Source organism: Halichoeres trimaculatus, unplaced genomic scaffold, assembly GCF_033239565.1.
Source record: "Halichoeres trimaculatus isolate MK-OKI-2021-1 unplaced genomic scaffold, fHalTri1.1 fHalTri1_scaffold_20, whole genome shotgun sequence".
Taxonomy (NCBI): domain Eukaryota; kingdom Metazoa; phylum Chordata; class Actinopteri; order Labriformes; family Labridae; genus Halichoeres; species Halichoeres trimaculatus.
The window spans coordinates 17264984-17288140 of NW_027437198.1; the positions used below are offsets into that span (position 1 = coordinate 17264984).

General features: G+C 40.3%; 1 protein-coding gene across 1 annotated transcript; it reads left to right on the forward strand.

Annotated features, from left to right (window-relative positions):
• Positions 1-363: 363 nt before the first annotated feature.
• On the forward strand, positions 364-13286 carry usp31 (ubiquitin specific peptidase 31). Its single transcript, XM_074696341.1, has 16 exons — positions 364-1560; positions 1683-1817; positions 2070-2164; positions 2254-2346; positions 2830-2965; positions 3167-3314; positions 3400-3580; positions 3705-3816; positions 4368-4462; positions 5838-5915; positions 6645-6774; positions 7200-7319; positions 8644-8869; positions 8961-9119; positions 9230-9382; positions 9627-13286. Exons 1-16 carry the CDS (start codon positions 1036-1038, stop codon positions 11099-11101), a joined length of 3861 nt encoding a protein of 1286 aa, XP_074552442.1. The 5' UTR covers positions 364-1035; the 3' UTR covers positions 11102-13286.
• The last annotated feature ends 9871 nt before the right edge of the window (positions 13287-23157 follow it).

The following is a 23157-nucleotide window of genomic DNA, read 5'->3' on the forward strand; positions in this document are numbered from 1 at the left end:
CAAATGCAGTATGCTTGGAATGATACAAGAAAGTTGTTTTCAGAAGATATGATTGGATTTAAAATCATTTTTACCCTAAACAAATATTTATTTTTTCTGTTTGCACAAGAATAACAATTAAAAGCAATTAATCAAAAGCTGCAAACGATTTTTTTTTTTCCCCATGAAAATGGATTCTGAGAGAAAAATCCACATAAAACCATTTAATAAGAGACCCACTTAATTATGTATTGTGGTAAGAAGTGGGGTTTGCAAAATTAATCAACTGCCTCGTGGCTACTCCTTTTCCAGTCCAGTAGATGGCAGTAGTAAAGCAGTAACCCACTGAACCAGATGCCAACACAAACAAGACGAAAAGGAAGAAGAAGAAGTAAAACGGTTCTGCTCTTTAGGTAGCTAAGCACGAATGTGGCTTCATAAATGTGACAACTGTAAGGTTTACTAAGTCTGGGACACTCAGCCTAATTTAACGGCTTCCAACTGTGAACCATGGCGGACTACCGGTGTCTGCAGCTCAACGACAGATCGACCGTAAAGGACTGTTGTTGTGTCTGTTGCTCCTGTTGTTATTGTAGCTAGCGCTAACGCTAGCTGAATTAGCTGATACTGCTGTCTTCGCTCTCAGCGTAACCGACGTTGATTCATTGCAGCGGGACTCCAAACCGCATAAACAAGGCAACTCTGGAGCAAGTTGCAGGCTGAAACATCCGAGCTCCGCAATGATTTTGCTCCATTTATGTACTTATTACGTAAGTACGCATTGTCAGTACATTAGGAAAGGGTTCGTTTTACGGTTTTCTTTCATTAATTGATAGAATTTAACGGTGGTGAATTCCACAACTAAAGTATCATGTTACTACTAGCTAAAGGTAAGCTAGTGAATTTTAAGCTGTCAGCAAGCTGTAGCGTCAACTAGACTGGGTTCATGCTGCCTACATTTACAAAAAATGGAGCAGCAGACAGGAGCCAGTACCCTGGCTCTGGCTCTTCTTAACAACACATCAGTCTGAGTTGAACGCCTGTGAAAGAAAAATCATGTCGTGCAAAGCCGCAACGAAGGACAAGAAGTCGAGCTTCAGCAAGAAGCTGTTCAGACGGGGCTCTGTGCGCTCTGTGGGCAGTTTTATGAGCAGAGTCCTGAGGACACTCACAGCTTTATCCCACTTTGGATCTGAAGTGCAATCAGAGGAGGACAAAGATGATGGAGGCTTTTCCACCTTTAAGTCTGGGAGTAAAGATGTACCCATGGATGATGGAGACCTGGGGGGTTTTCTGTCTGGAGAGAGAATTCCTGGAGTGTCAGGTCTCAAAAACCACGGGAATACCTGCTTCATGAATGCAATTCTGCAATGCCTGAGTAACACTGAACTCTTCGCTGAGTACCTCGTCTTGGAGCACTACAAAGATGAGGAGCTGGATGAGGACAAACCAAAGACAAATGGGGTACATCTTCAGAAGAAAGGTCCTCTGGGCAAGGGAGAGGTAACAGAGCAGTTGTCAGGACTTGTGCGAGCTTTATGGACGTTTGAATATACCCCCCAACATAGCAGAGATTTCAAGGTAAAACTTTAAACCCTGCAGAATCTGCAGATAATGATATAAATATCAGCAAATATCACAAATCACAAATATCAAGATTTGTAAACATATTGTGTTTTTTTTTATCATAAATGTTTCTGCAGAATGCTGTGTCAAAAAATGCCACCCAGTTCAAAGGGCATGCTCAACATGATGCTCAAGAGTTTCTGCTGTGGCTGCTTGACAGAGTACATGAAGACCTCAACACAACCAACCCTGGCAGCAGGCCCGTCATTAAGGTGAATTCAGAGGAATTATGATAGTTTGTTTCTTAAGGGTATTCTTTCTGTGTGTTCAAATTACTCTTTGACACTTATGTCTGACCAAGAAGCTGCAATCCCGGCCTGGCTTAACCAGGCTTGCCTGGTCTTGTTCCTCTACACCAGACAATAACAAGAGGATATGAGGGATTTTATAACAGTCATAAACCCTGATGGACTGGAATAATGATGTGTTAATCAAACTGATAAAACCTGTTTTCATGTGTTCAGCCACCTATTGAAGAGGATGACCAGAGCTTAGAGGGCCCCTCCCCTCCCCTCTCTGCCGGCTCATTTGTACAAGAACTCTTCCAGGCACAGTACAGGTGCGTTCAATGTCTAGTAAAAGTGTTGTTCTTCCAGTATGGCTACACTCTACCTATTTATGAAGAGATTACATTTTTCCCCTTTACAGGTCCTCTCTCACTTGCCCACATTGCCAAAAACAAAGCAATACGTTTGATCCCTTCCTCTGCATTTCCCTACCAATCCCACTGCCGCACACACGGTAGGTGCTTACTGTATGCGCCTTCATGATTTAAAGTTGACAAGCTGGTAACTGCGTTTGCACAAACTCATTTTTTGCAAAAACAGTATAAGATTTTCATATTCATAGATGTTGTTCTGGCGTTCCCACTCCTCCGGGGTGTGGGGAATATCTCTAAAGTTTCAACTGTGCATGTTTGTTTGACAGCTTTATAAAATCCTGGAGCAAATGTCACAGGAGAAGGAATGTGGTCGAGTGTGTTAGGAGTGAGTAGGGTGATTGGGGGTGTTGAAAGAGGCAAACAGGTGTGGAAGGATATGCAAGTTAAAATTTTGAACCAAAACAAATTTTCAGTTTTGTCTTTAGTTGAGATTTAAGACCCTAGATTGCAAGTTAGGAGGAAAAGAAAGTTTCACTCAAGTGAAATATCATTACTTTGAAGGAGAAATAACCCCTGCATTCTTATTAAAGTATGTTTTTATCTGTTTTGTTTGTTTCTACAAGGCCCCTGTATGTGACAGTGGTCTACCAGGGGAAGTACTCTCACTGTATGAGGATTGGAGTCGCTGTTCCCCTCAACAGCACCGTCTACCGTCTCAGAGATGCTGTGTCACGTGAGACCAAGATCCCCATGGACCAGGTGCTATTCCTGTCTCTGTCAGCTCAGGGTCTGACACAGCAAGGCTATGTTACAGTCACACAATGTTCAAGCTGAATGATCCAGAAGCCATGTTTGCATATGTCTGGGTAGTAGGGTTTATCTGAGGTGACAGACATTAAAATATATCAAATGAACTCAATACATTTAGTAATGGTAATTATTTTTGTTGTCTTCCTTCAGTTCGTTTTGACTGAGATGTATTATGATGGTTTTCATCGCTCATTTTGTGATGATGACGATGATCTTGACATCATTCAAGAGAGTGATTCCATATTTGCCTTTGAGACACCTGAGACCTTCAAACTGGAAAACATACGCACAAAAAGAGGTATGTTTTGTTTCCCTCTCTGTGTGGTTTTTCTACCTGATATAACAGAATTTCATTCACGGTGACTTGTTTGTACCTTTAACAGGAAGTCTTCTGGCAAACTTGAATCATAACAACTTGAAGTACGGGACAGAAATCAGCAGGACTCCATCTTTCATGCAGGGTGCCATGACTCCTCTAACAGCATCCCCTAATAAAAACCTGGGACCAGAAAAAATGATCCTTTTGGTGTGTAACCGAGCTTGTACTGGCCATCAAGGGAAGAGGTACTACAATCAAATCATTTGATTTTCTGAAATGCTAAGCTGCTTTTTATGGAGCAAATGTGTTCTTTATCTCTTCAGAGTTCAGTAAAACCTAACAAATATGGTTTTGCTTTTGTTGTTTCAGATTTGGCCTCCCCTTTGTACTGTACATGGAGCGCACTGTGACCTGGGATGCTCTGCAGAAAGAGATCCTGGAGAAAATGCGTCATCTGCTCAGGCCCGGCGTTTACATTCAGGTAGCCAGATGTTAAAGCATGTTGGAGAAAACATTTAGGAAAAAATGCATCTCAAGATTGCATTGCATGTTCATTCTGCATAACCTTTTTTTTTGGTTTTAAAGTTGGTACAGGTCTTTAAGAGGAGGTGTTCTTATTTCAATTATTGTAAACATGGGTATAAAGGAACAATGCTGGTTGTCCATACTGTGCAAATTTTCAAACAGCTACATACTAATACATAATATGTTGTAGACACCCCAAATCTGTATGTAAACTGTTTGAAAAGTTTGTCTAAAGAAATTTTAAAAAGCATGAGATCTTACAAGATCTCTATGAGATTTTCACAAGACTTGCTAAAAGGATGAATTATTGCAAAAGAATCTCTTGACTGCTGAAGGAGCAGTCCTCAAACACCAAGTTCAGGGACAGGTCTCTAGAGAACTGGCCAATCAGAAAGAAGGGGGTTTGTGTCTTAAAGAGACAGGAGCTATATAAATAAGGGTTTTCACAGAAGTATAAGCCAGATGCACTAATCTCACAGAAATACTAAAAGTAGTGTCTCTATGCAGGTTGGACCTTTCAGTCTTCGGGTGGTTGGCGTTGTTGGTATCACCTACCTCCTTCCTCAAGATGAGCGACCACTGTGTCATCCCACTGTGGACAGGTCAGTTCATCTTCTTTTTATACATAGTCTATTTACAGCTTATTAAAGCAGATGCATTCAAAGACGTAGCTCTCCATGCAGTGTAGATGAATATCTTTTGATGAAGTACTAAAAGCTCCATTTGACTCTGCATAGAGAGCTAAGGTAAAAGTGTGTGGTGACTTTGGTTCCAAAACGTACACATAGCTGTTTAAATAATGTGTTTGTCCTGTTTTAGATTAAAGTGCAGGGATTATTGTGAGCAACTGGAGAGCAGTTCAGGACAGAACTATGCACTATTTTTTGGGGTGTGCATAAAAACACCCTAAACTTGTATTGCATAATGACACGTAAAATTGTCCTTTTTTTCCAAGTCTGATGGAAATAGACTTGAATGTACACTTTGGTTCATGACACAGAGACGAATGTAATCCAAACTAACAAACCACTTGCTTTTAGAAATCTGGTGCAAGTCCTCTCTAAGCTGCTCATGTTAAGAAAAAAGCAGCTGGTTATACCTGTAAGGCCAGTTTACACTTAAACTGTGTTGCCCCTCATCATCTAGCTTTACGTGGGTACTGAAGAAAGTATTTGAGACAAAGGGTGAATGAGTTAGGTTAAAATCAAAGCAAACATGCTTCTTGGTGTTGGGGTGAGGTCAAAATTACATCTGTTTCATCCTTCTAATCTTCCCGTTACACACACGCCACTATCAGCTGTGTTTCTCACAGGCTCTCTGGTGTGACATGCCTGAACACGCTTGTGACTGTTCGTGAAATGCTGGTTTTGTGCATTTGGCTCATCACCTAGATAAGTTTGCAAACTGTAAAACAAGTTACAGACATGTTGTTTTACAGATCTGGTTCTTCTACTACTGACTTTGATTAAAAACGGATGACAAAGTGTTCATTTATGACACAACAAGCTATTCACGCTATTAAACTTGAAGGTTCTCTGAGGAGGTTTTAGTTAGTTATAGATCCCACTGAAATTCCCACTAATGCCTTTTTTATGACCCAATAAAGTAAGAAAAATCACAATTTCTTTGTTGTTATTTAAAATCTCAGGACCCCCTGGTGGGGGTTAGGAGTCAGACCGAACTGTCAGATGCTGACACAGCCTTTTCTTACAAGGGAAAAGTTCTTGAGGCCTGGTTTATCTCACTGCTTAAAGAGAATAGGATGAAATGCACAGGATGAAATGAGCAAAGACTGCTTTGTCCACCAGGGGCACCAAAGCCAAGACAAACTTAAAGTTCCTCATAGGAGCTGTGATCCTTTTTATTTGTTTATTTTTTTTAAAAGGTCATCACAAAGCAAACCTTAAAACTCTGTTTGTGAACGTCACTTGTCATGATCACTTAATTTGCTCCTTTCCACTTTTTTTTCTACTACAGAGCATATAAGTCCTGTGGACAAGGGGGCCCCCCACATGTGAAGATCGTGGTGGAGTGGGACAAAGAGACCAAGGACTAGTGAGTGAAATTGTCCAAATCTGATGATATTCTTTGGTTTGTTACTGGGTTTATTGATGGTAGCTTGGTAGATGTACACAATTTCAATTCATGTGTAAAAGGCACATACAAGCTCCAGTCTGATGTATCAATAGGTCTCGGTCAGTAAGGTCATGTGATCCTCTCCTTTGACCCAGTGATTGTTGACACTGATCAACAGTTTGATGTGATCAGAGAGGTACGGCAGTGAGAACTCAGCTCAGAGTGAGCAGCAGCTCAGTAATGGTGGCAGTCTGTGTTGTACAGGATAACCCCAAACGTTAAACGCTCACATTATGCTTATGAAAACAAACTCAACCTATCTGTTTCTAATAAGTTGTAATTAAGTTAAAGTGGAAACAGTTGTGTGTTAAACAAAGTAAACACTAGAGTTTGAGGTTCCACCTACGCAGTCAGCAACGCGTCTGCTCTTATTCCCTCACTTGAACTAATTACTATGTTGTGTGTTTTTACACACTCAAACACGAACACTTGTGGTTTCCTCGGCTGAAGAATATCATGACAAGTTGATGACATTTCTGTATACTTTGTACATGAAAAAAAAATCTAAAATTTGTAGTGATGGCGAAGGATGACTACACAGACTATATCAAATATTTCAGAGTCTGAATTTTATACCAGTAGGTCTCATGATCCTCACTTGACTGCTTCGATTATATGACCGAGCACCTTTGCTTCATGTTCCCACAGTCTGTTTGGACACACTGAGGAGGAGTACATTCCTGATGCTGAGAGTGTGTATCTGCACAGGGAACAACATCATCAGCCGCAGGCCTGCACTCTCGCTCAGTGCTTCCATCTCTACACAAAGGAGGAGCAGGTAACATCTTAACCTCATACTCAGACACACATACTAAGTTTCTGCATGTCAGTAGTTTGACATTGAAAAATATATACAAGCTTCTCCTCAGTGCAGAGAAGGGTTAGTATATTTTAAAGTAGAACCTCGAAAGTTGTCTCCACCCTGCTGGTTTATTATTCCTCTGCTCAAGTTCAAAAAGCCTTTCACTCCGTGTGTTTCACCCCGAGTTTCCCTCCTAATGCTATGTTTGGAATAGAGCTCGCACAGATATACACTGTGGTTTGGCTTGCCAGGGATTGCTGTGGAGTAGAACAGAAAGAAGTGAGAGAAAAGTTCAGGGCCTCTTCCTGTGTGAGGCCTCTTTTATAAGCAGTGTGGTTGGAGCTTGTCCTTGATGGCTTCTGCCTCAGCTGTGTATGTGTGTGTGTGTGTGTGTGTTTCAGCTGGCCCCAGACGATGCCTGGCGCTGTCCCCACTGCAAGCAGCTGCAGCAGGGCCGCATCAAGCTCAGCCTATGGACGCTGCCGGATGTGCTTATACTGCATCTCAAGAGGTTCAGACAGGTACTTCAGCTCCACCACCTTTTTTAAAAAAAAACTTCTACTTTGTTGGCATCAATATCTAAACCAGCATTGAAAAAAATGGTCACACTTTGTGGACAGATGTAATCCTTAGTATTCTGTGTAGCTGGCTTAAGAAGGTAACTTCTAAATAAGGATAAGAGCAAGTGTGTATTTTTCAAGATGTCTTACACAAACTGGGACCCCACAAGTTAATCATATCAAGGTAAGCTCTAGGTCATCTGTTTTCACTTACTGTGGGAAACCAGAACTCCAAGAGAGGTCACATGAAGCTGCTTATCAACTCAATAGGTAAACCCAGAGTTCTCAGCTTGAACGATGACAAACATAAACAAGTCCGCAGACAGGGGTCGTCTCATTTTACAAACTCAATACAAACTGTGACGTTTAGAGATGCATGAAGTTTAAATTTTAATCTCAGAAGAACAACACTCACTAAAATTGGGGCTTTAAAAATTTCCCCGAGTGCACAATCCATCCAGAACGACTTGTTTATTCCCTTACATAATGTGTTGCTCAGAGTTATTCTGGGGTGAATGTGACAGTTTTAGACGTATGACCTTAGCTTAATCCCTGATAGTATCAGACAGAGAAGTGTGGAAATAATAAAAATGAATATGAGAATTTAAACTAACTTGCTGAGTACATCTAATTGTATATCATTCAGCTCAATCAGCACAAGGTTTTAGTGCTGTGAGCAGTCTCTATTGTTAGCACTTCACTGTAAAGATCAACATCTATCACTAACCTGTCATCGTAACAGAATCATACTAAAATGACAGAGGCAGATTCATTAAATAGGGTGGTTTGTGCTTCTCTGGGCTTTATACTGTCCCTTTGGTATCCCTGTAGAAGCTTTAAATGATTTACAGCCTAAAATACCTATTTTTTTCACACTGGTGTTTTTGAAAAACCTTATTTAAACCTCCATCTGACACCTCATTTTTTTAGCTGCTGTCCCTTTAAGGCTCCATGCCCCACAAACACCCTTCCCTCTGATTCCCTCTGGAGGCCTAACAGGGGCAGAGATATGGTTAGACCTTGGTGTTTGAGGTCCGCCCAGCCAACATGTCATGAACCAGTTTTATGTATTGACCTCATCATTTCAGACAGTGAAGATCTGTAGACCTCATGCTATTTTAAGGAATGGGCTGTTCTTTATGTTCACCTTTCTACCTCAAATCCTACTTCACAGTACAGATCTGTTGGTTCTAACTTATAGTAGAAATCACATTATGGTAGTTGGTGAGTTATATTTGTGTGGTGTGTTTCTCAAACACTGATGATTTTCCTTGTGTTTCTATAGGAAGGAGACCGAAGAGTGAAGATGCAAAACATGGTGAAGTTTCCCCTGATGGGCATGGACATGGCGCCTCATGTGGTGAAGAGAAGCCAAAGCAGCTGGAGTTTACCCTCCCACTGGTCACCATGGAGGCGCCCTTATGGCCTGGGGAGAAACCCTGATGACTACCTGTACGACCTGTACGCTGTATGCAACCATCACGGGAACATGCATGGGGGCCATTACACAGGTAACACAGTAAAAACTTGTTACGGTGTTAAACTGATTGTGATAGTGCTTCTTCATACTGATCCATTGCTCTCTTTGCTTCACCTCCACAGCCTACTGCAAGAACTCCATTGATGGTCAGTGGTACTGCTTCGATGACAGCGAGGTCGCACCAATAGCTGATGATGACGTGTGTCAGCAGACGGCCTACATACTTTTCTACCAGCGGAGGACAGCTATTCCCTCCTGGTCAGCTAACAGCTCAGTTGCAGGTCAGTATGTTTTATGAATCTTAACGTTCTGATATAAGGTTGAATATATAGGGAAAAAAATCATTAACTTGCTGTCTAAGTTGCGTTTTCTTTGTATCATCTTTTCCCAGGATCCACCAGTTCATCCCTGTGTGACCACTGGGTTAACAGGTTGCCCGGCAGTAGGCCTGCTAGCTTGGCCTCTGGAGCCTCATCCAGACGCACCTCTCTGGCATCACTGGCTGAGTCGGTGGAGTTTCCAGGAGAACGCAGTGAAGATGATGGTGATTTTTCCTCTCATAACTGATGATGCTCCAAAGTGATGTCTGTGCACAAAATGCAAAGCATGCTGCAAGACATATCTCTTTTTTTGTTGTTCTTGCCTATAGCTAGAGAAAATTTAAATTTGATTTCCTGGTCATTTTTGAGGCACTATTTCAAGAATCACCTCTTTTTGGCAGAAACATGTAAAATACAGCTGCTAATTGTACAAAAGTTTAAATTCTGTCTCAAATGTTTTCTTTTTAGGAGGATTTTCTGTCCGCCCATTTGTGAGGAGCATCCAGCGGCAGAGCTTATCCTCCAGGTCGTCCATTGCCAGCCCTTTAGCCTTCAGCGACAGCGGGATAAAGCCTTCTTGGTCTCTGTCTACAAAGCTGCAAATGAGATCCAACTCTCCCTCTCGTTTCTCCCTCGACTCCCGATGTTCTCCTCCTCTGGAGAGGATTGGAGAGGCCTGTGATGACAAAGTTTCCACCTCCTGTTTTGGCAGCTACAGCAGACACGAGCGCTACTTCGGCAGCAGAACCCCTCTGTCCATGATGGAGAGCAACTTCAGTGAGCAGGACAACAGTAAACGGTTCCTGGACATGATGTACTGCAGGGCTCCCACACCAGTGGACAAGAAGAGTACGAAAAATGAGCAAACTGAAAACAACAACCAGATCACAGCTATAGACCAAAACATTTTACCCTCCCAAGCTACACCCTCCAAAGAACAGAAACGCAAGAGCAGCATTGGGGGATTCACCTTGAAGGCAGACAGCTCCACGAAGAGTTCCAGCAAAGTGGAGCCAGAAAAATCCTCCAAAAAACGTTTGTGCTCAGCTCATAAGACCTCCAGCACTGAGACGTCTTCCGGTACTCCTGTGAAAGGCAAAAAGATGAGCAATACAAAGGAGAAGGGTGTAAATGCCAAGAAAAGTCCATCTACACCCAGTGGAACCCCCTCCAAAACAAAGGAGGCAGCCAAACCTCAGGAGGGGACACCACAACACAAGCAATGTGTCCGCTCTACACCTCAGTCCTCAGCGTCCCCCTCTCCAACCACAAAGAAAAACCCCAGCGTGGCTGACAAAACGACTGCCAGTAGCCGGAAAAAGATGGTGGAGAGGAGCTACAGCAGAGATTCTATGCACACAAGCCCCCTGGTGGACAATCTCAGGGGTTCGGTCGCTCGCGCCTCACTGTCTAGAAGTGGGGAATGCAACCGGACTGAGAGGAGATTCGTGAGGAGCTCCAGCAGCAGCTCCTCTGTCACCAGCTTGCGCTCCCCCAGCATTTCCACCAGGGACTTACAGCGCAGCAGCAAAACTGAGGAAAAAGGGTTATCATTCTTCAAGAGTGCCCTCCGACAAAGGGAAAGCCGCCGGTCAGCTGACTTAGGCAAAAGCTCCCTGCTTGCCAAGAAGGCCTCAGAGAGGACGAGTAAGCAGAACGGACAAGCCAAGGACGGGGGGAGCGATAACAGCAAAGGGGATGCTGGGTCTTCAAACTCGTCTTCAGAGACTCACCTCGGTGAGACGAAGTCAAAGGAGTCTTCCAAGCCCTCCAGCTCCCTCAGCCGCACTCTGTTAAACGTCGGCAGATCCAAGTCTTCCATTTCTGAAGTAAGTCTCAAGTCTCCCACGAACGGGAAGAAGCCGCTTGAAAGGATGGCGTCTTCCCAAAAGCTGTCATCCAGCATGCAATCTCCTGCACGTACAACACAGAGGCCTCAATGATACATCCATACTCGTAACATCCAATACGGAACATAATGCAGCTATTTTCTTTGTGCCTGAGTTTAAATGAGCACTACATGTATCTGTTAGGAGACATTTCTAGATTTATGGTTTTGTTCACTAACTATGAAGCTGAATATCAGCAGCCAGCTTTGAGTAATTTTGAGTTTAACTGGAGGAAAAGAAAGACCTGCCCATCTATGTCATATTAGATGCCTGGTAAGCTGCCAAATCCAGATTTTTTTTGTTTTATATTACAGAATGGAGAATTAAAGATGACTTTGATAAGAGTGGAGGGTGATCGCATCCTGACATAGGCAATGTTTTCTGGCACGGGCGATCACTGAGCACCCACATGCGTTCAGACTGCATGACAACTGACAGAATCTCCCATCCAATTATCTTCCTTCCAGACAAATGCTTGATATATCTTTGCATCCCTGCTAACAGGAAGTTAGTGTGCTTCCCAGATATCCACAGTAATGCTGCACATATACACATCTTGGGAAAGTCAAGAGCTGGCTGCTTGTGAAAGCACTTAGCGGCGGTGAAAACAAAACCAGAAAATCCAAAAAATGTCACTGAACAGATACTGAATCTGAGCTGATGTGCTCGAACAATGCACACACAAACACACACACACACATACACAAAGAGTTTCATTCCCAAATAACTGTGGCTGAGTGTTAGGACTTAGTGGCATTGATTGTCTGTAATAATAGCTAAAAACGTTCTTTTAAATCATTCCTCTGCAATCCTCATATTTTATACAGCTGGAGTCATATAAGGGTTTTTATCTGAAGTCATAAGTACATGTAGCCATAAGGGATTTCACGTTGAGAGTATGGAGATTGTTTCCAGGCAGAAAAGAAACACAAAAGATGCTGTAAAACATCTGTTTGTGAACATTAATGTAAATAATCACACAGGTGAGAACAGGAACAGGACTACAACAGATGTGCTTTGTTAAACTTTATTTTTCTTGAGAGATTTTTGGATAGAAATGTATTTTATGAAACGCTTCTTGAGGTGGAATACTTTTTTCTCGAGGTGATGGTGAGTTTTGGAATGAAACCCTTTAAAATCAGAGACTATAAATACAGATATATAAATGTGTCCGTACAGATATTGACAAAGTCTATAGTGTAAGAACTCCTCTTTCCATGAGCAAGATGAAAATAATCTAAAGCGCCTTTCAGAACTGTCAATACTGTACATGGAAACAAGTAATTGCCTTTGGCAACATTGTAGTCTACTACTGTATGCATCACTGAGTAGGAATGTGGTATGGTTTGCACTTTGTACAGATATAATAGTTTTCTTTAACCCAGAATGAGCATATAAATATATAAATACATGGTAACTTAAAGTAATGATCTCATTTTTAATGTCGTCATGATTTCAGACGTATTATTTAGTGGTGTGAACAGGCCTTAGACTTGAAATGGTAAAAGGGTACATTCATCTCAATGTTTCAGGGGCCAAAAAACAAAAGCAAAAAAAAGGCCCCCCTAACTACACCTGGTGCTGTAACAGATCGATGCTTCTCAGCAAACAGAATATTCTCACGACTGTGACCACACACTTCAGTGAACCACAAACCTGTTGGCGGTGTTTCTCCTAACCTGTGGTACCTCATGGGAGAACGCTACACTTTCACCATGTTTCTGTCTCCACCTGGCTGAAAGTGAACATTAATGAGCCATTAATTAACCTAGAAGTACATTCAATAGAGTGATGTCTAAGTATGAATATGTGGGCTGGGTTTTAAGCTTGGTGTATTTAAGGCAGGGGCAGTTAGCTCGCTGGTCTCATTCTAAAAAAATCAGCTTAACAAACAAATGCAATATTCATACATTAGATGCCAGCGCAGGGTGAGGAGGGGTTAGGGTTTTTGAATGAATGTGTTGCGCTATTTGAATCCAAGCATTAGTAAGTTTTTACTTTACACATGAGCATTTCCTGTCTTAGCTGTGTCTCTGTAGCATCTACCAGGTTTACATCAGTTCTCAGATGGTTTCAAAGGAAGAACCACTCACTTTAAAATTACATTATAATGTTGTTTAAATGGCTTGAGAGGGGCTTGCGTTCAAATTGTTCCTTTCTGTATGTATAATGTTTAAAAAAAAAAAAGTCAACAGCCAAACCAGTTTTCTCACATAAGCGATGTGGGATGTTAACCTACAGAGGATAATGCTAACCCAAGGCACACTCACCTGAGACATTTTGTTGTTAGAGTCATCAGGTGGTCAGAATTTAATAACTCAGTGAAACAATGAGGACACTTTGAATGAAAGTTAAACTCCTGAATTTTAGCAATCAAAGTTTACTGATACCAAATTCTCCGCTAGGATAAAAGAAAAAAAAATGGTAAAATTGTGTTTTGTTTTAATTTTAAACCAAAGTTTAAGAGTCTTTTTTACCATATTTTTAGCTCAGAGCCCTGAAGAGTTTTTACTATCCTCCAAATGCCAGTCAGCAATAAAAGCTAAGAACTCCCCTCTTTGGAAACATTATCACATCATCAAATTTTCCAAACCCTCCTCAGCCATTAAAATAACACACTGATGTTTCAAAGTGGTGGTCTTTCTTTAGCTGCTCTTTTATACTCTTCATTCTGATCTATCAGGAACCTATGCATGGCACTTTGGATCAAAGCAGGACAATTTTTTATCTCACTTTGGCTTTCACCTGCCACTTTTAAAGTCTGTATGTTTGTCAATGTGGCTAGTGTGCATTATTGAGCTGGATCATTCTGTTACACGTCTGTCTGTCCATCCATACCTTAATAAGGTCATGGATTTATTCATGTATGTAGCTAAAATGGAATGCATCAGGGTGTGAGGCCCGTATGTGAGACATCAATTGCTTTTAATGTAATGCAGTTTTTTGAGGTCTTGACGGAAGATTTTCTCTACACTGCTGCAGCCTATTTCCTTTTTCAGGTCTCCCTTCATTCTCATTTGTGGAGGAGAAGTTTGCAGAATTCATAAAATCTCAAGTGCATGATTTATATGTCTACGGTTATCACTTACATCACAGGAAGCTGCAAGCAGTCACACACTCTGTTTGACCCCATTTTGGAGACATTACAGTCCAGCAATAACCAAGGAGCTGTCTTATTCATCAATCAAACTTTGGAAGATTTGGTTTAAAATGTTTCTAATTTACCCATTTAAGTGAAAAAAAGATGTCAAAAACAAGAGAAGATTAACTTTTATCCTTTTGCACCCCAGCTTACCTCACTGCGTTGTTTTCGTCTCTTTATTTCTCGTCAATGTACAGAACTGAGAATGATTAAGGAATGCAGTATTGCATGAAAACGCTAATGCATGTATTTTGGTAACTATGCAAGCCGCTGACGTAGAACGCAGAGCATGGCTGATATATTCCATTGCTTAATTTGCACACCATTCCAATATTTAGACGTCGTGAATTACAGAGTTCTTCATCTGTATAGTTAAAAAAAAAAGCATTACTCTAGAAAACGCCTGTAAAAAAAAATCTATGACGCTTTTAGCAGTTTACCATCAACGCTAAAATTTTGTATATGTTTTCTAACGATTGAATTCTGCTGATCTGTGCTCTCTGGGTGCTCCTATCATACTTGGTAGGTCTTTGTTTTGGATGAGATGTTGAATATTTCCAGTTGTACACCAGCAGAGACAACACTATAATTACGTCTTTGTTGTTCCATGTGTGTATGTGTGTGTGTGTGTTTGTAAGCGTGTGTGTGAAAAAGCCTTTCATTAATCGTGAAACCCGTTTGTGAACCCCTGTTGAAATTCTCTGCTGCATCAAAAATGTAGCTCATCGTATATAAAAGCAACTACAAAACATATAGATATACATATATATAAACAGTACAGCTAAATGCAATAAGGAAAGATAGTAAATTTGTAGTTTTATATAACAGTAAGTTATGAACGATGGCATTAAAATGTAAATGTTCAGTTGATACTTTTGTATTCTGTCATTCATTTTAAACATGATGTGAATTTTATTATTTTATATTCGAAACAGAGAAGCCCACTTTTAAACAGCAACAACTTGTTTCTGATAACATTACCAGTCACTAAACTTGTGGAGGTTACCCTGCTGAAGTTTGCTCAGATTATAGAATGCTGAGTTCAGTTATTGTGACACAGCTGTTATGTTTAAAATAAAAAAAAATGTCCGCTGAATACTTCATATACAATATCTTACCACTGAGTCAGGTTAACCACTGAAACCCACACACTCACTGATGCTCTAAAACAAAGTTCTTTTCACTTTTCGTTTAGTTTCTGGACTTGCTCTGTAAACATTTCCCGCACTAAAACATGAAACTAATGTTTTTGAAGCCTTAAGCCAAAATAATTGTACTGACGGATTTTTCTTTGACCATACAGGAATCAAGGAGCTGTTCTGAATGAATGTCTTGAGTCTCATTTACATTTTTTGTGCTAACAAAGAACACTACGATGCTAAAGAAATAGCATATTTACTTTTGATTTTTCTAAACACATTGTATAATGTTTGTAAAATACGACATGTTGTGTTCATTGAGTCTTATTGTATTCACTTTAACCCAGTTCATGTGGTCGTGCATTGTCTGGATTGGCCTTTTTTTAAACCAAAAAAAGTGAAGCCTTTATTCCAGCTTTTAACTCTTTCTTTGTGTTTCTTTTTTTCTTATGTGCTTCGACATTCAGTAGTTTCAAACAAGTTTCTTCGACTGTGTTTAAGTCTTCTACATTAATTTATTCCTTTTTTTAATCACCATTTATGCACTTTTTATGTTGTTTTTTTATTTTTTCCAAAAAGACAAATGTGTATATACTTTGTTGGTTTACCCATGCAAGTACAAAAAGAAAAATCTTATTAAAAAAATTGAAACAGTTATGGTAGTGTGGATTCATTTTGGGTTGTGTTGTGAGACCAGGTTTAAACACTAGATGGAGCTTTTCTCCAACAAACAGCCTCTTCGTATGACTTCAAACAACACAAAGTTGTTTTACTGACTGTAGAGACTCACTGATGAGGAATCAATATATTTTATTTTTTATTTTGTTGAAATTTTCATAACTGTATTGTGTTGGCATGTAACAGGAAGCTGAGCGCCTACTTCTGCAAAACTCTTCACATTCAGTCTCTATGGAAGTGTTGGAAATGCTGCTTTTCTTTTAATCAAAGATCCACCTTTCATCTCCTTTAGAGCCACATGGGACAGCAAGTAAGTGCCCACATCTCTTCCTCATTGTCTGGCTACAGCGGAAATTGTATTATCTGACACCTCAAGGCTGTGCAAAACATGAGTGGCTGTGAATTTATGGCAGGGTTATTATTTCAAGCTTCTTCGGATTTAAAGGGGTTTTGGAATGTGCAGTTGCAAGCAGGTCTGATATCACTTCTTATCCTGAGAGGTTTCCTCTTTCTTTAAAGCTGTGGCTAAACAAAGGGACGATTTGAACTCTTTTTTTTTTTTTTTTTTTTTTTTTTTTTACATCAGTTGAAGTTCCATTTGCCTTTGGAAATTAGTAAAACTTTATTCATCCCTCTATCCATCTATCTTTTACTGCTTATCCAGGTCGCGGGGGCAGTAATGTCATCAGTAGAGACCAATGACTTCTGTCCCACCCAACTCCTCTGGGGGGATACCAAGGCGCACCCAGGCCAGCTGAGAGATATAATGTCTCTATCCTGGGTGTCCTGGGTGTATCCTGTGGCCACCTCCCCGGTGGAAATGAATGAAGAATCTCCCCAGGGAGGCACCAGGGAGACATTTTTACAAGATGCCAACACAATTATCCATTGTTTAAATATAAAAATGATAATTTTTTAATTACTCCACATATAGAAAATACAGGTACACCAATTTGGTGTGGTGTGACATGAAGGCAATCAGCCTGTGACATTGCTGAGTAGTCATGAAGAACAGGTTGCAGATAGCAGCCTTCAACTCACCTGAGTTACTAGGTCTGGTGTCTCTCATCTTTCTCTTGACGTTATCTCAAAGATCTACCCAAGGGTTCAAGTTCGGTAATTTTATGGGCCAGTTAAGCAGCATATCAAGGTAATTTAATCAGCTGTTGGTTCTTCTTGGCAGTGTGGACAGGTGCCATGCCATGAAAATGAAATGAGCATTTCCTTTAAAATTGTCAGCAGAGGGAAGCATACATCTATCAAAGGACAAACTGGTGACACAGTTATTGGATCATCAGAGCTTACTGATGAGTGGAGGAGCAGTGAGGCCATCTGATATCCCAACTCAAGTTGAAGTCCCTGGGAAAGTTCTAATTGGTTCTCATAGAAACCTGTTGCATCACAGATTTTTGCACTTAGGCCTTTGCTGACCTCCAGATCACTTTCTTTCCTTGTGCCACAGTCTAGTTTGTATGATCACACAAGCCTCCCAAATGAAGGCCCTGTTGACCCATAAAAGCACCTTCAATTGGGAGGTTTATGTGATCATCCAAACTGGTCCATGGCACAGAGAAGGAAGGTGATCTGGAGGAATGTAATGCTATAGTGAAACCAAGTGTGCAGGAATAGTAAATCCCTCCATCTCTCTCTGCTGTTTCTCTTCATGTGCCGTCTTGAAGTAGCTGTTAGACCACAAACTTTGAGGCCTTTTAGTCCGGCTCTGTTTAGGTCGATTTGATTGGCATCAGCCTGCCGGCCATCTCTTGGCTGCGCTCCACCATTATTTGAAATATCCCTGTTAGGCGTAGAACACCACTCACTCTCATTCTCTGCTGCTTTTAAACACAGTCAAAGCAGTCCTCTCTCATGATAATATCAGTCCCCCGCGGTACAGTGGAGTTACTTTAGCAATTCGCCAGTGGTTTTATCTCCTTTGTCTCCTCCTTTGACCCCACCCAAGAGAGTGCAGAAGAATCAATAGTTATTGATCCCAGCAGGCAAGAGGAGGCGGTTGGAATTCAAGGGAGGAACAAGGCGAAGACAGAGACGGAGAGGTACGAGCAGAGAGGTGGGAGACCCTTAGCATAATATGCATGTGCTAGCACAGCTAAAGGTCACCAACATGGACCTGTCTGTAGCGGCAGACTATGAAGTGTGTAGGCCTTCAATAAAAGGTAAGAACAATGGTAGAATAGAGAGTTGGACCACAAAGAAGAAGGTCTGTTCAAGTGAGGTAGAGATCGTTTTCAATCATTATCTTGGAGGCAGTCTTCCTGTGGCAAGGCACAAAGAGGACTGAGTGCATAAAAACAGCAAGATTTAGATGTGTACTGACACTGAATCTGATGTTAAATCTGCTGCCCCACCATCAGCATTAATTTATCATGTTTTTCCAAGTAGCAGCCAATTAGCCGCCCATTCTCCACCATCTACCACTGAGCTTCATTTCACATTCACTCTCACACAGCCTGTGTTTGTTTTCCCTTTTCTCCTCGAGACCACTCAATCAACCTTCAACGTTCAAAGCAGGACAAGACAGAAACAGACTTCTGCTACTGGGAAGGAGGGTCTGTGTGTTTTTCGATTCGCTGGGATCCATCCTGGGGCTCAGTACGGCATAGAGATTGACAGTTGAGGTCTCCCCCCGGGCGGGGTGGCTGTCGGGCAGAACGAGCAGTGATCCCAGGGCTGAAGGACGGGAGGCTGTGTAGCCTTTAGGGAAGTGCGTGTGAGTGTATTTGTGTGTCAGTGCCTTAGACCTGGATCCAAGCACCTGAGGATCCATCAATGGCCCAAGACTGGTGAAAAATTCAAAGAAAACAGGACTCTGCTTTTTGTTTGCTTTATTGAATTTTTATTATTCCCCGCTGTCATTTCCTTTCCCTCTTTATCTCCTCTTTCAGACAAAGCAAATACACCAAGATTAGCTCACAGAGAAATCGTCACTCTTACTGATTTGATCAAAGCAACCAGAACAGTGAGTTGATTTTAATATAGATGTGCACCCACATGGACGTTCAATCAGAATGTAGTCATGGTGGTGCACTTTTATTTTTATTTTTTTTCCTTTTATGAAAAACAAAACAAGAGGGATTTGTTCAATAGCACAATAGCGATAACAATAGGGTCATGCTACAACTTTAAAGATGTGTGTGGCTGTGTTAAAGTGTGTGTTTTCTGAAAGAAATGCATGTCTTTCAGTGAATCTTATAATTTACAAATAACAGCAAACATACATTATCTGAAAACCATCATGCCATATTGACATGAATGTAAACATTTTTTTTTCCATATTTGGGGATGAAAATCTTTTGATCAACTAGAACTAAGGGACTCAGGAGTTGGCCACGTTACAAGTGAGGCAGAATCATGGCCATTATTTAAGATATGGTTAACAGTTCAACAGAGCAGCTTAAAAACTGTGACTAAACTGAAATATGGTGTCACTGAGCTTAAGATCTGAAGATGGTAAGCCCAAAAAAGACTGTCTTAGTCAGGGAAAAGCTTATCATGTTCCTCAAAGTGGTCACTGAGTGTGAGCAAGCAGCTTAAAAATGAATCAAAGGCATGTCCATCAGCTGGTACCAGCCGTAGAGATCAGGACTGAAAACAAATACTAGGGGTGAGTATTTGCAAGAAACTCATCACGATACTCGGGTCATGATACAATAGTATCACAAGGTATCTTACTATCACAATATTGTGATATATTGCAATATTCTACACAGTTAACTAAGAAACAGAGATGATGTTTATGTAAATAACACAATATTAGCCTACTTAAAATTTAAAGGAAAGATTAAGTCAATATTTCATTGAAAAAAAAAATTCTATTTTTTTTTTAAATACTGAAAGTCAAATGCAGTGTTTCTTACATTCACTTAACTTTAAATTATAAAGTGCATTAAGTTTGTCACTTAAACTAGTGTGACATTAAATTAATGTTGCAAAGAAAACATTTAATGAAAGAAGTGGTCAGTTGGTGTAACCAGTATTTCACATAAAATATCTTATACTGCGCAAATAAAAAAAAACTTAGCAGTCAACTACCTTAGAGTCAAAACCAACTGACCCAGATATAGAGAGAAAACATTGATGTCTACAGCAGACTGACTTGCTCAGTATGAAACAATAACGATATTATCAAGTTTAGAAATTAATTATTAGAAATAGACTTTAAGATTACATTTATTATACAGTCTATGGGAAACATACAGCAGAGTAACTCTTTGGCGCCATCTACCACAGTGGAGGTTTAGAAGTTTTTTTTTACTTCAAACTCTGCTAGAATGAGGTTTTATATTTACAAAAAATATCGATATTAAGTGTTTGTGATGGTAAAGGATTTTGTGGTTCTTTAAGGTTTAAAGCAGACAAACAGGATGGGAGGCTGGTCAGGGCACAGGAATGACGAGGAGTCCTGATATCCACTTTAACTGGCTTGTGTTCTAGCTGTATTTATTCTTGACTGTAGCGGCAGTAACCACAATACAGCTTCAATATTTTCAGTCTAAAATATTTGAAATGTGGATGTTAATAAAAACAAATAAATAAATAGAATAAAAAAAAAAAAAACAAAAAAAAAAAAACAGCGCCATCTTTTGGACCCGAAAAATCACTACGGCTTAGCAGCAGCGGTTTCGCCAGCCTAATCCTCTTAATACCGTGATAGCATCAGCAATAGCAGCCGCAGCACGTGGCTAGCCCGTGTAGCGTCGAACAACAACGTAACAGGGACTTATTTCACATTAACTTCTCTTACTTTTTGGTCAGTAACTCTCAACACAACCGACTGGATAATGCAGGAAGACAGGAGATAAAAAGGACAGGAACAATGCATGTGAGTGAACAAACAGGCTGCATGACCAACACTGAAACTGTCACTAATAACACAGCTAACTGCAAGTGCAGGATAAAGTAAACCTGACGTGCTACGTCGAACGTGAGTGTTACAAGGGCAGGCACCCATGAAACTAGAGCCTTTTTAACATTAAGAGTTGAAGTTTTGATAATGTATCAGAGGTTTAAGTATCGAAATCTATTGCTGGATCAAAATATATATCAATATTTTTTCACACCTCTACTAAATACAGGTTTTATAGTTTGATGATTAATAAAGTTACAGGTTATATTAAGTGTATAATATTAATGCATTCCATAAATACAACTTGACATGAGGGACCATTGTTGTTTTGCTATGACAGATTTAGCAGCAGTTCTGGCACCACAAACTTGTGTTATTTTGCTGAGAAAGGAACCTCAATGATAAGCAGTGACTTGCCCTAAGACGTCTTTGGAAATATGGATACAAATGAGAGAAAAGATACTTCTGAAGCTTCCTGAATTTCATTTCAGGGATTTATAAAGTACATTCTATTTAATTCAATTTTTTACAGAAGTCTTAAGGCCATAAAAAACAGAATAAAACCAGATTGTGGCCATTTTTGAACATTACAAGAGGGTGAAACAGCATAATTGACTAAGAGGGACTTAAAATGGTCACATCTGGTCGTACAATCTGCGTCACTGCTGTATTAAGAAGAAAAAAGACCCAGTGGTTGGTAAACAGGGATAATGGGCCTACGATCTCACTACACCTGGCACTCAAAGAGCTGCCAGCCTTCACCTAAAGTTACTGCGCTGCAATTTCCCACCATCAGACACCTGTTGGATTGTTTACAAAGATGAAAGCAGAGTCCAAACTTTCAAAGACAGATACGCACTCAGCACTTGCCTGTTAAATACTAAACACCTCATTTTACAAGTCGTATATCTGAGAGTAGTTGGACCTTTGCCACCACAGGAATATTTTACTGCTTTAAAAAATGCATATCCACATTCTGCAAAGAGACCTCCATATTATGAGATTAACAGGCAATAAGAAGGGGAAAACTCTGCATGAACCTTTTTATATTAAGCTTTTCTACTGGCACAAAAGCCTTGAAGGATCCATATTTTAAAGCTCCAGCACTCATGAATCCTTTTTTATCATGATACATGGTTTCATGAGCACAGCAGCTAATACGGATTTAAAACCAGATGCCCCCATAAGCCGTTTCACCATTATTTATTTATGAATGAATATTCTCCAACTGTGCTAATATGTCCCCTGGCTTAAGGAAACGGTCTTATGTATTTGTTAGGCTTGCTCTGGGATTCTTTATTACCTGTCGTATCTCTAAAAGTATCACTTTATCATTTGGTGTTATTTCCTTTGCCTTTAACCTCCCTCCCTTCATGACTCCTGAGTCGTCGTATAGGTGAAACACTAAACCTTACTGGGGATAAAAGTTGTGCCTCCACATAAATGATCTTTTTATGAGTAGCTGCATTTTAAAACCTGAATTGTAGATTTGATGGTACATGTCTGGGGCACTAATGTTATTTATTTCATACGAAGGCCAGTGGAGACATGAGGAGCATCCTGTATTTGAATCTGCATTTGTTGTGGAAAGCAGTATCATTCATTTTGTATTCATTTCTAAATTAATACAATTTTTGTGCATATCATTAATAAACAACACCACCTATGTAAAGTTGCTGTTCTACGTTAAACTCTATCATTGTTGTAAGGTTGTCTAAAACACCAGTGAGGAAGCTATCTTTGGTCCATCTTATTAAAGACTTGCGCTTTTCTATGAAGTAGGCTCATAATCATTCATATTTATATTGTTGTCATATTCATTGGTCACACCCTAGTATTAAAAAAAAAAAAAAAAAAAACATGGTCTTTTGTCTTTGTTTGCCCATATTTATTGTTTACAGTTAAAAGATTCAGAAATTAACTGTCTGTTTTCCAGAGAAGAAAACTTTAAAAATGCCTATTTGTTGAAAGGGAGTTGGATCAAATAAACTCAAACAAGTTGAAAAATCTAAACTGATAGGATTTAAAGATAGGGTATTGGGCTTTTTAGGCTTTATACTACCCCTGTGGTCCCTGTCAAAGCTTAACATGATTTACAGCTAAAAACCTTTCATTGTCACTCTGGTGTTTCAGAAAAACCTTATTTCAGCCTCTGTCTGAAAAGCTTTGCTTTAGCTGCTGTGTCTTTAAGGCATCCTGCTCTAAAAATCCCCGTCCTTCTGATTGGCCAGCTCTCTAGAGGCCTGTTTGGGAAATTGCCATGGGCATACCTTAGTGTCCCACCCCT